The 16,407-nt window shown below is 38.1% G+C and overlaps 1 protein-coding gene across 1 annotated transcript; it reads right to left on the bottom strand.

Annotated features, from left to right (window-relative positions):
- Positions 1 to 6,457: 6,457 nt before the first annotated feature.
- LOC121416470 lies at positions 6,458 to 14,645 on the bottom strand. Its single transcript, XM_041609967.1, has 3 exons — positions 14,558 to 14,645; positions 11,023 to 11,196; positions 6,458 to 7,657 (listed from the first exon to the last, which is right to left on the bottom strand). The coding sequence occupies exons 2-3, from the start codon at positions 11,176 to 11,178 to the stop codon at positions 6,458 to 6,460; spliced, it is 1,356 nt and encodes a 451-aa protein (XP_041465901.1). The 5' UTR covers positions 11,179 to 11,196; positions 14,558 to 14,645.
- Positions 14,646 to 16,407: the final 1,762 nt, after the last annotated feature.

Below are 16,407 nucleotides of genomic sequence, written 5' to 3' on the forward strand. Positions count from 1 at the left end.
GGTTCAAAAATTGAACCCCTGATTTGGGGTTCAAAAATTGGACCCTGCGGTTGGGGTTCATTATTTGCACCCTGCGGGTTCAAAACTGCACCCCTAGGGGTTCAGTTTAAAATTCAGGGGGTGCAGTTTTTGACCCGCAGGGTGCAAAAATGAACCCCAGCCGCAGGGTTCAATTTTTGAACCCATCGGTTACTGATTTTGCATCAACCTTTCGAGGTTCATTTTTGAACCTTTATTTCTTAGTGTGTGGAAAGAGAGAGAAGAAAGAAAGGTGAAGACTGAAAGGGTATTAACGTGATACAATAAAGGGGAAAGGGGATGAAATAGAGAACTTTATGTCGCGCACATCATGTACCACTTCACGTATTCGTGTCTGTCAAACTTACCGATGTTCACACACCCTAGTCGGTGTTTCATAAAGCTGTTTGTAAAGTTACGAACGACTTTACGACTGGAACATGTTCTTAGGTCATAACTCAATAGGGATATGACATCGCGCAAGAAAGGATATCACAGTCGTGCGTAAAGTCATTCGTATCTTATGAACAGCTTTATGAAACACCCGTCAGGTGAGTGTGTCTGTATTGTCATTATTTGGAGATAGAGAGAGAGAGAGAGAGAGAGAGGGGGGGGGGGGGTGCGGTGGCCAAGAAGGGGGGGGGGAGAGGGTTTATTTTCGATTTGTCTAATTCCAATTCGTCTAATTACCAGCTCGTCTACTATCATTTGGTCTACCATCATTCGTCCACGATCCATATGGTATAATTGCCAATTCGTCCTCTCACAATTTGGACTAATAACCAGTTGATCCAGTAGCTTCGTCCGTATACCATTTGGTCTCATTGAAATAGGGGTGAACTGGACGAAACGAATGTAATTTAAATGGATATTAGACGACATTGTCATAGACGGGATGGTGATTAGACGAAGTGATTATTGGACCAAATGGTTATTAGACCGAATGTTTGTTAGACGAAATGTTGATGGACGGAATAGCATTAGATCAAATGCAGTTATAAAATAATAATAATTATAATAATAATCACTTATATAGCGCCATCTATCTAGAAATATTATATTCCAAGGCGCGTTGTTATTATTATTATTACCCCGGCTTTAGCTTGAGCTGCCTCTCAGCGCTCATGCATTCAAGGAATTAATCCTGCCGGGTACCCATTCACCTCACCTGGGTCGAGTGCAGCACAGTGTGGATAAATTTCTTGCTGAAGGAAATTACGCCATGGCTGGGATTCGAACCCACGACCCTCTGTTTGAAAGTCAGAAGACTTATCCACTGGGCTACAACGCTCCATGATGACGATGATGATGATGCACAGCATTTGTATAGCGCCATATAACTGTCAAAGTCATTCAAAGGCGCATTGGAGGAGCCAGCCAATCTAGGTCGCAAAGAAGGGCGCGCACGCAGAACTGTGACCCGCAGGTCTCTCCTCCCGATAACCGGTTGGGGAATGCAGGTGGGCCACTACACCGGGGTTTCCCCTACTCTTATTCGAGAAGTGCAGTGGGTTCTTAACGTGCAAAGGTGGTGGTTCTCCTCTACATGGGGCCTCCATTTACGTCCTATCCGGGAAAGGAGTGTTTCCACTGAACATAGCATGTATCTATGAAACAGGGGAGAGACGTTTACACATAACGCACTGGCTTCAGTCATCCTCCCTTCGTGGGCTCGAACCCACGATGTTTGGTTCGACGGGCAGACGCTTTACCGACTGAGTCAACTCCAACTTTACTGAGTCAACTTCGCTCTCGTACCATGTGATGAGTGGACGAGTTGGAAATTTACCATCGAGGAGGGGAGAGATCTATACAGATAAGAGGCAAACGAAACAGTCCAACCAAAGAGCAGCCCCTCGAATATTAGGAATGGGAAAGGGGACTTAACAAAACCATGTGAAGATTTAGAAATTTAATATAAATATTAGGCCATATCATGTTTTATCAATCATGGACAGTTCTAAATAAAAAGGAAATGAAACACAATCAATGAGGGTATTGGCACATTGGTGTAATATGAACTTTTTTATTACAAAAACACACAAGCATCAAACAAGCGTTGACCTCGAGCTTTGCCGAGCTGATTGGCTCTCAGTACTCCACTAAGGCTGGTAGAATCTTGACAACGTCTCTAATGCAATACAAATCTCTCAACTTTATACATTCACCTCAAAATTAGTATACGAATAAAAGAAACCAAGAGCCCTACCATGCCTACATACACGTTCTATTAGTTTATTACACCTGTCATTGGTGTGATTTACGTATGCATTTGATAATCATTTTTCCACTCCCTGGGGAGCATTCAAGTAGGTGCTTTTAAAGGGGAAGTTCACCCTGACAAAAAGTTTACTGTAAAAATAGAAGAAAAAATAATGAAAAATATTGCCGAAGGTTTGAGAAAAATTCAAAAACTTAATCAAGTAATTTCAGAGAATGTGATTGATCTCCATCTTTTAAAAATTATTAGAATTTCAATTATTTGATTTGTGACGTCATATGCGAGCAGCATTCCTACATAGCGAATGGTAAAAAATCAATGAAATGTCATTTTCTCAGAAAATTGAAAATGGTTTTTACTGTACCTTTTGTCATGATATCAATAGACAAATCATTTCACACCCGATCATGAATAGAAAACAAAATTAAGTCATCAGGAACCATATAAAATTTGAAATTCATGCGTTTTATAATACATAACACATGGGGCAGTTGCTCGTTTATGACGTCACAAATCCAAAACTTTGAACTCTAATAATTTTCTTACTCTTTAACGGATTTTCCTCAAATCTTCACCAATATTTTTTACTATTTTTTCTGCTATTTTTACAACAAAGTCTTCTTCAGGGTGAACTTCCCCTTTAATAAGTCCATTACACTATACCGTGTTAACCAGTGTAACTGTCGTCAACACGGTCTTGCTGATGGACGGGAATTTCTGCAGTTTGACATTCGTTTAGAACACCTAACTCTGATTACAAGCTGAGGGGCAGAATCAAGAGAATAGATATATGACGTCATTAGTAATCATGCAGCCCCGCCATCTTGGAGATTGAAGCCATTTCCCTCCATGCGTTGGTGATTCTATGCAGCTGACGCATCCACGACATCTCCCGCGTGTACGTGTAAGCTATATGTACTCTGATGGAGGGCGATTTGAAATTGAGTATCTGAGTATAAAAACAGCCCAAGTCCAATTTAGGCATGTTAGGGCGAAATCTAATTAAATATGGGAAACGGTTGCTTATTCAATGACTTGTGTATAGATGATAAATCTGAAATCATCTTAAAAATGCTTTGAATAAAGAAGGAAAACCTGGTGGGGATGTAGGAAAAGCCAAAGTCCAGGACGGACATTTGGGCTTTTCTTACACTCATATCACAGCGCCCTCTCTTATTACTTCTACTTACTATAGGTCGGTCCAAGATGTAAATAATCATATCTGATTGATACACGTCTGAAAAACTCAAATTCCCCCTTCCGAAGTCTACCATGTATATGACTGTACACTGTAAAAACTGTGGTGTTAAAACTGACACCAATTGGTGTTAATAGAGGACCATACCCTGAGGTGTTAGAACAACACCCTAGAGATTGAACATAACACCAAAGAGTGTAAATTTAACAACCACAGGTGTTTTAATAGCACCTATATATGTAAAACTAACACCACCAATTTAACACCGGTGTAAAATAACTGGTGTGGTCCTCTATGTACACCGATCAACATCACGGTTTTTACTGTGTAAAAATGACCCAAGTCCGTATGATTCTAAGAGACAAAGTAAGTAACGTGAATATTAATTTCATTATTTTATTATTCATAAAAAATGTCCACCTACATTTGTTTTAGGATGTTCACTGATGTCTTTTGGCCAAATATACTTTGATTGCCGAAATAAAAGGAAAATGTCAAGTTTTTTTCGATTTTCTTAAAATGACCGTCTATGGACTTTTATATTCATATACTCAATTATGACTTAACCATGCATAGTATCTATAGACCACAGCACTTCAAAATTCATGAAAACAAATAAGGATACAGCTTGATGCATGGGGCCGCAAATATGATCTTGAAGCTATGGGGAAAGGTACACCATAAAACAATTAACAGTAATATGACACAAAACCAACACGTATTAACAAAAAACGCAGTACAAGCGTTCATGAACTTAATCCGGAGTTACTCAGGAGTAATTTCACTTCGCCTTCAGTATGAAAAAAATGAGAAAACAAATGATGCTAAAAAACACACCTCAGACATTTGAAATCCACACAATTCTTTAGAAAAGTACAAATTATGTTTCCCGAAACACATTTTGACTGAAAAGCCAAATTTATTTTTCAAAACGATTGTCCCTTTATAAACATGATAACCCATGTAAAGCCTAATCATGATAATAATTCATATACACGTAAAATTCCACGCCCCCTACCCCCCCCCTGAAACTATCATCCTTGATGACTTTAAATAACAGCATTTGAAACATATTCAAAGATTAAACATCATTGCCGAATTCTGATTCTACTTCTAACCCCATTTTCTACTACAAACCAGTAAAAATTATTTAGAAGTCTAAAAGGGACGACCGGCGCCAAGATGTAGAAAAAAAACCGAAATTGATACACAATGACTCTGTAGTCTCTACATTTTTAAAAACGTAAAGACATATTTTCATTATGTACTACTTTTATTTACATGAAAATGACTATTACTTGTATGACCACGCAGGTAAGCAATATTACACCCTATTTTTTTGAAATTGCTTAGTAAGAACTGTGGGAGCTATTGTAATTGTTCCAAAACATTAAAATGACTGACTGGACTCACCCTGCTCTCAATTTCTGGATCAGCCATTGCCTTACATCCCAAACCTGATGAAATAAATTTACAATAGCCCCAATAACAATAGGCCTAATGACTTAATCGGCATAATGCAGAGTTATGTAGCGCACGTATCCACCTACACATTCGAATGCTGGGAGCTTTTTGAGGATTTACTTTCTGTCGGCACCAGCTGACTTCATCTGGGTTGGGTGCAGCACAATGTGGGTTAATCCTTGCAGCTAAAAGAAACCCACCATGGCTGGAAATCGAACCCACGTCCCACAGATTGAAAGATGAGAGTCTTAACCACTAGACAACGCCGCCCCAATATCATAGACATGATTATACACTGCACACAATATGTAAAATACATAGTTTTTCCCTAAGTATTTTTACGCGATTTTGGCATCGCTCACAAATATGATTTCTTAAAAAAATATTGGCCAAAGTAACCAGTCTGTTGCTGAATATGTGAAAAATGACACCAATCAAATAATAAACTGTTTACACTGTATAAATACAGGTGTTGAGTTAACACCAGACTGGGCATCTATATAGGAACACACCAGGGAAGTGTTGAAACAACACCAGTTAAGAATCAATCAGACATATGGTATTACAGTGGTGCTGTTTCGACACCTCTTTGGCGTTTTCCTATATAGATTCCGATCTGGTGTTAATGTTACACCGGTATTTTTGCAGTGTAGGTTAATTGATATTGGATGAATTTTACCAATCATTTTCGAGAACACACAAACGAGAATGACTACTTAAAAACAAATTCATTGTAACTAATTAAACATTACAGACTGGGTGGATGATTCATAAAGCTTTTCGTAAGTTAAGAGCGACTTTATGACTGAGTGGTGATCCTTTCTTACGTACTAAAACGTCGCCAACGAACATCTTTTGCGTATTTACCATTTGCCACAAGAAGTCACCAGTCGTTCTTAAAGTCGCTCTTAACTTATGAACAGCTTTATGAAACACCCACCCGTTTCATCTTCAAGACACAATCTTTTGAATATCATCGCATTCTGAATATACAGGGAAAACCCCTGATAATTTCAATATATCTCTTTTAAATCAATATTGCTCATATATTTCCATTGTAAAGTTTGATATTGCACATGAACGTTGTTGGCCCTAGTTTACAACAATCTGATGGTTATTAGGTAACATAGAGGTTAATGATTAATCGTACACTAAATTCTCACAATTGATTGTACTTTGTAGTCAATGCAATCGATCGTAGAAAAATGTTCTACGATTATTGCTAAGCTTAGTGTTACGGCCCCAGGTACCTGTGGCATAAAAATCCATTAACTTATTTGGGTAGATATTACACTCTAAAAAATGAAGTGCTAATTTAGCTCTTAAAGAGCGTGTATAGTGACTGCACTTCGGAGTGCAGTCACCATACACGCTCTTTAAGAGCTAAATTAGCACTTAATTTTTTAGAGTGTATGCGGGTATTAGGTTTGATACAAAATTGAAATCGTGTAAAAAGTGAGAGGAAACAGAGAGAGAGAGCAAGAATGTCGTATAAAGCAACGGGTCCGAATTATATTGCCTCTGTATTTATTTATTTATTTCATTTGGTTAGTATTCTACTTTAACCTCTTCAAAACAGCTTCGTACCCCGGTGCTTGGTTAAATACCAATATCTCATTGTCACCGTTGATGGCGATGTTTCCAGATGACGTCACAATGAATTCCGATAGCAGGAACCTCGATATCTTGCATCGGACGATCACCTCGAGGCGACCTGTATTCGGGGAACGCATTGCGACGTATGTGGTTGGGTCGTCTTCTTTCTTATACATGATATAGATGACGTCACGACTCACTGCGCATCGCAACTCACTCCACGTGCTGTCTTCGATCGTCTCCCTCAGGACGCCTAAATCATCATAGACACTGATTACCGTAATGCCGGTTTGTATTACGATCCAGCCACGGCTCATGTAGTATATTCCATTAATTTTCTTCCCGTCAATGGGTAAGGTTCGGATGATTTTCCCGTTCCTGGGATTCAGGAAATATATTTTCCCGTTGAGTTCATCTCCAACCAACACCAAGCCATCCTTTGTCACGGCTACCCTCGCGCGGGCCGACGGGATGCCTATTGATTTCACTGACGCACCAGCCATATCATAAATATGAATAGTCTTACTATTATAGTCACTTACAACTAGTGTGTCATTATACGCGCATGCACAGTCACAAATATCGAAATGCGCGTCCGCAACGATCGTACGCGCTTGTTCGGTATCGGTATTTATTTCAAAGAGCCCGGATCTAACCTCGTTCGTCATTATTACACCGCTGTTGCCTCTGGATTTCGCAAGGAGTTCTGGATAAGATATGTTTGTGGGTATGGGGATATTACGCTCCAACTCCCACGAGTGTTGTACTCCATTGAGTGTCCCTACGAGATCTTCCGAGTCATTTTGCTGTCGGGTGAATTTGATCTTCCTGCACGAGGCTGTGACGAGGCGCACTGTATCAAGGCTATCCTTGGCGACGTTCTGCAGAGTGTCGCACGGTTCGGTTTCTTCGACCGCTGTAAGGTTGGCCATAGCTCCTGCCCGCATCTTTACCTGAGTTTCAATGCGACCTCGCCTCTCTTTCATCGTGTTCTCGAAGCTTTCCCGCAATCTGCTGATTTCGGCAAGCAAAGCCCCCTTTCTTTCTCGAATCAGTTTTTCCTTCTGTTCGGCTTTTTGGTGGATTTCTCGGATGTGGCGATCCCTTTCCTTCGAAATCTTTCTGATGGCATCGTCTGCTTCTTGTTTTGCTCGACTTGCCTGTTTAAAAGAAAGGAAAGAAACAAATCTCAAATAATATTACGCGGAAAATGACAGTGCTCGACAGGTCAGATGTGGCCTATGAAAAGGGGGAGGCTTGTACATTAGCCACATTTTCTTCTCCAGTCACTGTGATTTAAAAAAGAATAGTCTGGGCAAACGAAAATAAGAAAGAAGTGAAACATATCTAGCATGTCTAGCGGAAAACATTGAAAAAAATGAATAATGAAGAGATATCTCTTAGATGCAATACTGTTCTGAATCTAAAATGTTTTTACTTTTTTTAATCGAACTTTGCTTGAGCGTTCCTGGAGCGGTGAAAACAAAATCAACACCGCTCGTTACCGTTCATCACCGATAAGTTGGCACCGTTAAGGCAACGTCGTATACGCTCAGCCACTGCTGATGGTCCCTCCTACCGTTCCGAAAGTTCGCCATCGCTCCAACAGCATCCAATCAAAGTTTGCCACCGCTAGACGCAAGTTTGTGGAAGTTTGGGTCCACTATAGGCCAACGCAGAAATCTCAAACGCTGGACCACCGCTGTTTCGCCAGCTTTGGTCGGACAGCGATTTAATAAACGTGGCAAAAACTTTGATGGAGCAGTTTTAAGCTGCATTTACCGAGTGGACACGGGATTGATGAAACGGTGTCAGGTGTTGAAGCAGAGATCATTTGCGATGATGAACTTTGGTTTGGTGTTGGCATGGGTATGTCGGAGAAGGGCCAGTCTTTGGCTATAAAATCGGGGAGAAATGGACCAGGAGCCCATTTGGAACTTCTATCAAAGAGCTCCGTAGTCAAAAGAGGTGTGCAATTAAGCCAACTTTAAACCCCCGCCCAGCCGATGCCCGCGTGCCCAGAACACCGCTTTATCAACGCTTGCGTCACTCCTAAACCAATGCTCAAGCAACGCCGGTTTCAGCGGTACACCGTTAAGGCAACGCCCGTGTTTTCGATCCCCCCCCCCTTTCGTGCGCGGCGACGAGCGTTGTCGAAATTCGGCCCCCTCTCCCTACCGTTCAATGACCGCTCCAACAAAGTTCGGGTGTTGTGGCCAGGCCTATTACATTATCAACGTCACATCTTGGCCATTGCCCCCATATTCCCCCCGAAAAAAAAGGAAACCAAGATGGGTTTCATACCAAAGATTTTTATTCTGGAAAATAAAAGTATTCCATCGTGACCATTAATGTGACGATCGAATTCACAATGATATGTCGCTTTTCACCAAGTTCAAGAGAGCTCACAATTTTATTGAATCATAAAATCACCAACATTAGCACCGACAGTAGATGATTTCCTTTTTTTTTGATTGACTGCATTCATGATTCGTTTTATTTCATTTCCATTTTCCGTCAACAAACTGACGACATAATGTGACATATAACATGACAAAAAACATTTTCTTTGTCAATTGCACCTTTCTCATGCTAGTTAAAGACCAGTCGCTTCGGGGCTATCATTCCCCCCTTCATTTATAAGAAATTTAAAAAAATAATTTATTGAACGAGATAAAGAAAAAAATCATATAAGAAGACAAAGAGAGGAAATATATCTAAACAAATTCTATTACAGTTCATCAGTAATAATCATTCCTATAGCAATTTCAAGAATCCTTGAGATAAGATAGCAAACAATTACTCCTCATTATATGAGCATCCGGCCTTGCAGAATGAGTTTCCTTTGGGCATTGAATAACCAGCTGCGAATGTGAAAATCAATTATTGATATTGAAAAATAAATAATGAACAAATTTATGTTTACTGATTGATATTTTCCCTATAATGGAGACGTTGAGATCTATTTAAAGACCTTTTTATCAACCACACTGTTCAAAATAAAACTGCTAAAAACATTAGTAATTACTGGCAGCTGGGACTCACAAACAGTGTTAACTGTTAGATTACGGTGGGCTGTAAAAATGCAAAAAAATATAAGTGTTTTAAAAACGGGGAGAATATCGCATTTAATTTACAAAAAAGAACACTATACTAAAGATGCACTGCCTTCAATGTAAACCGCGATAGTTCGTTGGCATTTTTACAAAGATTATAAATCTTGACTTTGTTTCACATTTAACTTGTAATTCTACGTTACATGTCACTGCATCAACACGTTTGGTTTGTAAATTCATTGTGTCGTCTGTTTTGAAAAGGTAAACGTTCTTTATTTTTCTTTGTAAAATTACTAATAGTTGTAACAATGCAATCCTAACTGGGAATAATACAGCTTTACTACTTTTCATGCCAAATTACATAGCTCCGCCCAAGAATTCGTTTTTATGAAGATACATACAGGACATGTAAAAATCATTTTCGCTTTTTTTGTTCTCTCTCTCTCTCTTTATCTCTATCTTTGTCAATCTCACTACCCGCTCTTTCCCTGTCTCCGCCTGCAACTTCATTACCATCTCTACTACTCCTCTAATTGCGATTCTACAGTAGTTCTTTATCTCCCTTCCTCTAAGTTTCTCTCTCCCGTACAATAGCATATTTCCCTTCGAACCCACAGACATTTATAGATAGCTCTGTTACAGTGGGCAAGTAAAATAGCTTCATGAATCATCAGGTTCCATCTCGCACTATACTATGAGGAATATTAATTCAATTTTGCGTGACCTTTCAGGAATTCTCGTTTTGATGAATCCTAGTACATTTTTTGCTCATCTGTTCGAATTGAGAGGGCAAGGACGATCTATAAGAAATGTATATATATTTGAAATTATACATGTGCAACTTCTTTGGCAACTCTTGAATTCAAAGATGTTGTGAATGAAAAAAATAGGTTAATGTAATAATGTATGAAAATATACATTTGTGCGTGTGTGTAATATAAAGTATAAAGAGAAAGAGATGAAACGATATCGAGAGCCCCCTAATGGAACGAAGTAACGACCCATCCCTAAATAATCCCTAAACAATCAGGAAAAGGAAAATGCTATGAAATTGGTATGTTTTCATTGATTTATAACAAAATAAATCTATAATTTTCCCTTAAAAAATCAGAGGGAGCAATTTCTCCCCAAAACAGTCCCCCCCCCCCCCCACTCATGTTTCAAAAGTGTTTTTATTTAACAACAACATCAGCAGCAACAACAAGAACACCAGAATCTGCAGGATTTTGAAAATTCATGGTAATTGCTATATTGTAAAAGTAAGAAAAATGTGCCAGCTAGGCTGGTGATCAAATAACTCTTCAAGGTGACATTGTATTATTAATAAATTTTGACACCAAAGTAAATTGACTAGTCCTTTATGTAAACCAATGAATACCACAAGTTTCGCTGCGTCCAACCATTATCGACTACTTCCAATGTTGGAATTGGAAATAAACCCCTGTGGATACCCGTGGGTGAATACAAACCTGAACTCGTGCTTCTTTTTCAACATTTTCGACGTCCTCCTCGGTAGCCGATGTAATACTCTCGGCAAGGCTCTCGAAGTTTGCTCTGCCCTCGTCGCTACATCGTCCAATCTGTGATAGATATCGAGCAGTCTTCTCCTCCGTCATCATTGACATCGGAGCAGCTTGGGTGTACTATAATATTGAGTGAGATATAAAATGAAAATCATGATGGTATATACGGGTAAAGTGTGATGTCAAATTTACCTGTTCATTATAGAAGTCCGTGAAGAGAGAAGATCAACCGAATTTTAAATGGATATTGTAATACGAATTGATGTACATGTATGATGTATATAATAACGTTACCGGCAATTAATATACCCATTGCCTGTAAAAAAAGAAAAAAAAGTGTAAATGGATGTGAGGATATTCAAAATAACAGTGGCAATCAAACTGAAGTTGAGGTTCCCGCGGAAAACAACACTGAATAGAGATGGGGTTTTTTTTCAGAAGATAACAGTCCCGTGAAACATTACGATAAATTGCTATGATTATTCGTTTTATATCATTTTCCCTTATCGATATAAAACTGCTTCAACAAAAGAAAGAAGAAGGGGAGGGAAGGGAGTGGGGTGGAAGAGAGAAATACATAGCAAGGAGAAAATAATTTCAGATAAGAAGAGCAAGTTATGCTTCATGGGGAGGGGGTAGGGCTGAAACCCATCAACCAAATTTCTCTCTAAAATGATTAGTAATCCTGAAAACAGAGACGCGATGAAAGGATTGTTATTCATTGGTTAGGTCGGTACAGCTTGCAAGCTTTGGAATCAATCAGCGTCAAGTAATTAATTATAGTGCATACACGTGGATATGATATATTTGAGAAAAATAAGAGAAGAGATATCTGTCTGATATCATGGATATACCATGTATAGGGCAAATATTCACATGGTGATTATTGGCGCATGTATATGAATTAGGACTATGCACATATATACCAAAATAAACTGAAGTAATCATGAGTATTATCATTAGAATCATTTTGTCATAATTTTATTATCATTTTAAAAAGTATTAGTAATATCATTACATTATTATTACCATTGCTATTACTACTACCACCAATACTACTACTACTACTACTACTACTACTTTTACTACCACTACTACTACTACGACGACGACGACGACGACGACGACGACTACTACTACGACGACGACGACGACTACTACTACGACGACGACGATGACTACTACTACTACTACTACTACTACCACTACTACTATTACTACTACTACTACTACTACTACTACTACTACTACTACTACTACTACTACTACTACTACTACTACTACTACTACTACATGTACCACTGCTATTATTACTACTACTAATACTACTTCTTTTACTAGTACTACTACTACTACTACTACTACTACTACTACTACTACTACTACTACTACTACTACTACTACTGCTACTACTACTACTACTACTACCACCACTTTTACCTATAACATGGTGATGAAATCATATTACTTGTTGTAATAATGATACTGTCACCAATAGTCACGCATTCAATGTATCCCACGATCAACGTACAAATACCTAAACCATGTAAACAGGCGTTATACATATATGATATTTCGCTTTAGGTAATTCCCTAATGCAACGCAATATTTTCATAATCTAGTTATTCAGTAATCCAACTAGTGTGAGTTAATGATTCATGGCATAGAAGCAATACCTAGGCAGAGGAAGACAAGTGATCAATATTAGCTTAAGTCTCGTTCACCTTCTCACTCTATATCGGATGAGGATGCCGATGGTGATGATGATGGTGGTGGTGATGATGAAGGGGGTGGTAATGATAATGATGATGGTAATGATGATGATGGTGGTGATGATGACGACGTTAATGTGACGATGATGATGATTATAATAGTGGTGACGATGGTAGTGATGATGATGATGGTGGTGATGATGATGATGGTGGTGGTGATGATGATGGTGGTGATGATGATGATGGTAGTGGTGATGATGATGATGATGGTCATACATGTAGTAGTGACGATGGTAGTGATGATGATGATGATGGTAATGATGATGATGATGATAATGACGATGATGATGACGATGATGATGATTGTGATGACGGTGATGATTACGATGGTGACGACGTAAATGTGTCGATGATGGTAGTGATAGTGGTGACGATGATAGTGGTGATGATGATGGTGGTAATGATGATGATGGTGGTGATGATAATGGTGGTGGTGATGATGATGATGATAATGGTGACGATGATGATGATGTTGAAATGACGATGTGTTGGTTGTGGTGGTCATAATATGGTGATGATAAGGATGATAATGATGATGATGATGATGATTATGATGCTTCAATTATGTTAGTGTTGATAATGACGACTGTAATGGTGTGTGTGAACGAAGGTGATGATAAATAACAAAGGCAAACAAATGGGATTTTTGCGTATTATTATTAACCGAAGCTTACCGAAATGAGGTTTTCATATATCCATTTAAGTTGAACTACTTTCTAAATCCCTGAACTAGATCTAAACAAGATTAAGATAAAAACTAGTTTTATTTTATTCGAAATCTCATGCCGACTTGGTCGACGCTTGATCAAACCAGGATATACATGACAGCATTACTACCAAATCTCGTCTTTCAAACAGGGGGTCGTGGGTTTGAATCCTAGCCATGGCAAGGTTTCCTTCAGCAAGAAATTATCCATACTGTGCTGCACTCGACCCAGGTGAGGTGAAAGGGTACCCGGCATGATTATTTTCTTGAATGCACTGAGTGCCGGTGATGGTAACTCGAGCTAAAGCCAGGGTAATAATAGCAGCACTTTGAATCCTCAGGCAAAAGAATCTTTATAAATCCAGCTATTATCATTATTATTATCATTATTAATATTTTAATCATTATTGTTACCATTATAATTATTATTATTATTGTTATCATTATCAATGCTATGCGAATCTTGCAAAGATGTAAATATAGCGCAGTGGTTAATGCCTAAGGTTGCCCATACATCATTAGAATATAATGTGACGCTTTATTTTCGGGTATCTGCGACACAAAAACACTCCTACAAAATTGATGTTCAATTGTTTTCGACGAAAAAAGACTTATTTGACATTCAGCCGCGCTATGATCGACTAAATAAATATATGTCAGCTGTTTAGGTTAAATTGTAAAAACCAACCAATTCTTTATAGTGCTCAGATAATTGCTAATACAAATAAGAGTGAGACAAAAATCCTACACCGGTTATTCATATAGCTTTATGAAGTGAAATATATAATTATGAAATATGATTAAAATTTAGAATTATACACCAAACTCATCTTACGTAAAGGAGTACGAAATACGACGACACAATGAATAAGAATCAGTAAAATGACCTTGTTATAGTGACATAAAATATAATACGAAAATGAATTAGGAAATTAACGTGAAAATGCAAATAATTAGATACTATATTAAATGAAATAAATAAATTGTGATAATAATTACTTACTTTCGGAGTAAAGAATGGATGATTGGAGTAACTGTGAATTACCGTAGACACAGTGAAATGCTACAATGGCAATACTGGTTGCTTCGAATTAAGCAAAATATCGCTTCTACTTCTTTTACCCAGCGTGTATATGACTTTCCCAGGGTCGAATAATGCTAGCAAGAGCGAGCAGGCAATGCATTTAACGTCCAACAAAATACCCCGATCTAAAGCTTTTTGCGCAGATAAATGCATACGTGACGCCAATATGATGACTCTGTGTGTGCACTCGTGTACATGGTGTATGGCACACAACGCTTGATTATGGGTGTGTGTATGTGATAGAGATTTCGCGTGTGGGTGTGGGTTTTGTTGTGCGTGCGTGGCAATAGCGCTGCAAGGCAAGTCTGGGCGTCGCAGATGAAGATGTTAAAGTGATTACGTCATAAGGGAAAATGGGATGCAAAGGGATTTTAGAGACTGTGTAATCGCCGGGGGAGGGAGTGGATAGATACTGTATTCAAAGAAAGAAGGCATCGCATGACGAATAGGGAAATATGCTAGGTTATTACTAATACGTAACAGGCGAAGGACATGGAGACATAGATGCAATAGCCAAGGATAAAAAAACAACAATGGGTATAGAAACCTAATAATATGGTGAAAACATGCAATCAATAGGCAAATGAACACATTTCATGAGGGATGAATAAAATAGAAGTAATAGAGAGAGAAAATACAGGGATAAAATAGACAATAAATTAACATTACATGTTCTTTTGTTATTGATGATGTTATCAGAAAATATATTTGTATTAAATGTATATATTCAAGCTCTCCCTAGGATGCAAGTATCATGCAAGGGTGCCATGATGTCTCTCAATAATGTCAAATGAAGTGTGCTATCTTACTTTCATTATTTTCCAAGTGGTATCATAATACAATCTCCCGTTACATATGAATTATAATACGAATTTAGCAAATCGTGTTATGAATATGTAAATACTTCATCAATCAGATGCTATGGAAATTAAACGTATTTTTTCATACAATCAGAGCAAATAGTCTTTTCATCATTGAAAACTGTAGCATAGAAACCTATTTCAAAATGGTAGGATGCTAACCTAAATTAGATCCATGAAGTTTTTGTCACGATAAAGGTTTTAACATGTCATTTTTCAACCCAAGTATAACGAACATTCGGGTAGTTATACCTTAGTCACACTTCCCCTATACGGCAGCCGTACAGCGAGTCGAAATCAGCCGTTTTACTACTTCTTACCAGCTACATATAGGTGGTTTTAATAAAACTGACAAATGAGCGGCCGCGTAAGAGAAATGTGACTGACGTATAAAGAGTTGTGAAGTGATAGTGTTCAAATTACCACGAGACTACCACTATTGATTACTAACGGGTAATTCATCAATATTGGTAACTTCAGAAAATAGGATCCATGAAAGGTATCAAGATATGACACAATTCTGATTTCATGTAGGAAAAAATGAATAAAGAACAATGGTGTTAGTGTTCAAATTATCACCAGTCCACCAATGCATATTGATGACGTCATGCACATAACTATTTTCATAGAATACTGCTTAATGCCGATTCTGCAATAAAATGTATTTTATGGATATTTAAATGAAATTATCAGCGGTTTCGTCGATTTGATTCAATTTGCGATTATTACTTCCAGCCTGAATACAGCTTTAAAAACCTGAATCTGATAGCAACATGTTAAAGTGTATCATATTCATGCTTATTTCCATGTTTTTGACATTTTGATGTACAAGTAACAGGCGAGAAGCTTCCCAATATAATAGATTTTAGTTCAATTTTAATTATTAATTCCCGCCTAGATTACTACTTT

Source organism: Lytechinus variegatus, chromosome 6, assembly GCF_018143015.1.
Source record: "Lytechinus variegatus isolate NC3 chromosome 6, Lvar_3.0, whole genome shotgun sequence".
NCBI classification, from domain to species: Eukaryota; Metazoa; Echinodermata; class Echinoidea; order Temnopleuroida; family Toxopneustidae; genus Lytechinus; species Lytechinus variegatus.

Coding starts and splice junctions, on each gene's coding strand:
- LOC121416470 (XM_041609967.1), bottom strand. CDS start 11,178: ATGTCAATGATGACGGAGGAGAAGACTGCTCGATATCTATCACAGATT. Junction 7,658..11,022: donor AAAAAGAAGCACGAGTTCAG/GTTTGTATTCAC, acceptor TCTTTTAAACAG/GCAAGTCGAGCAAAACAAGA.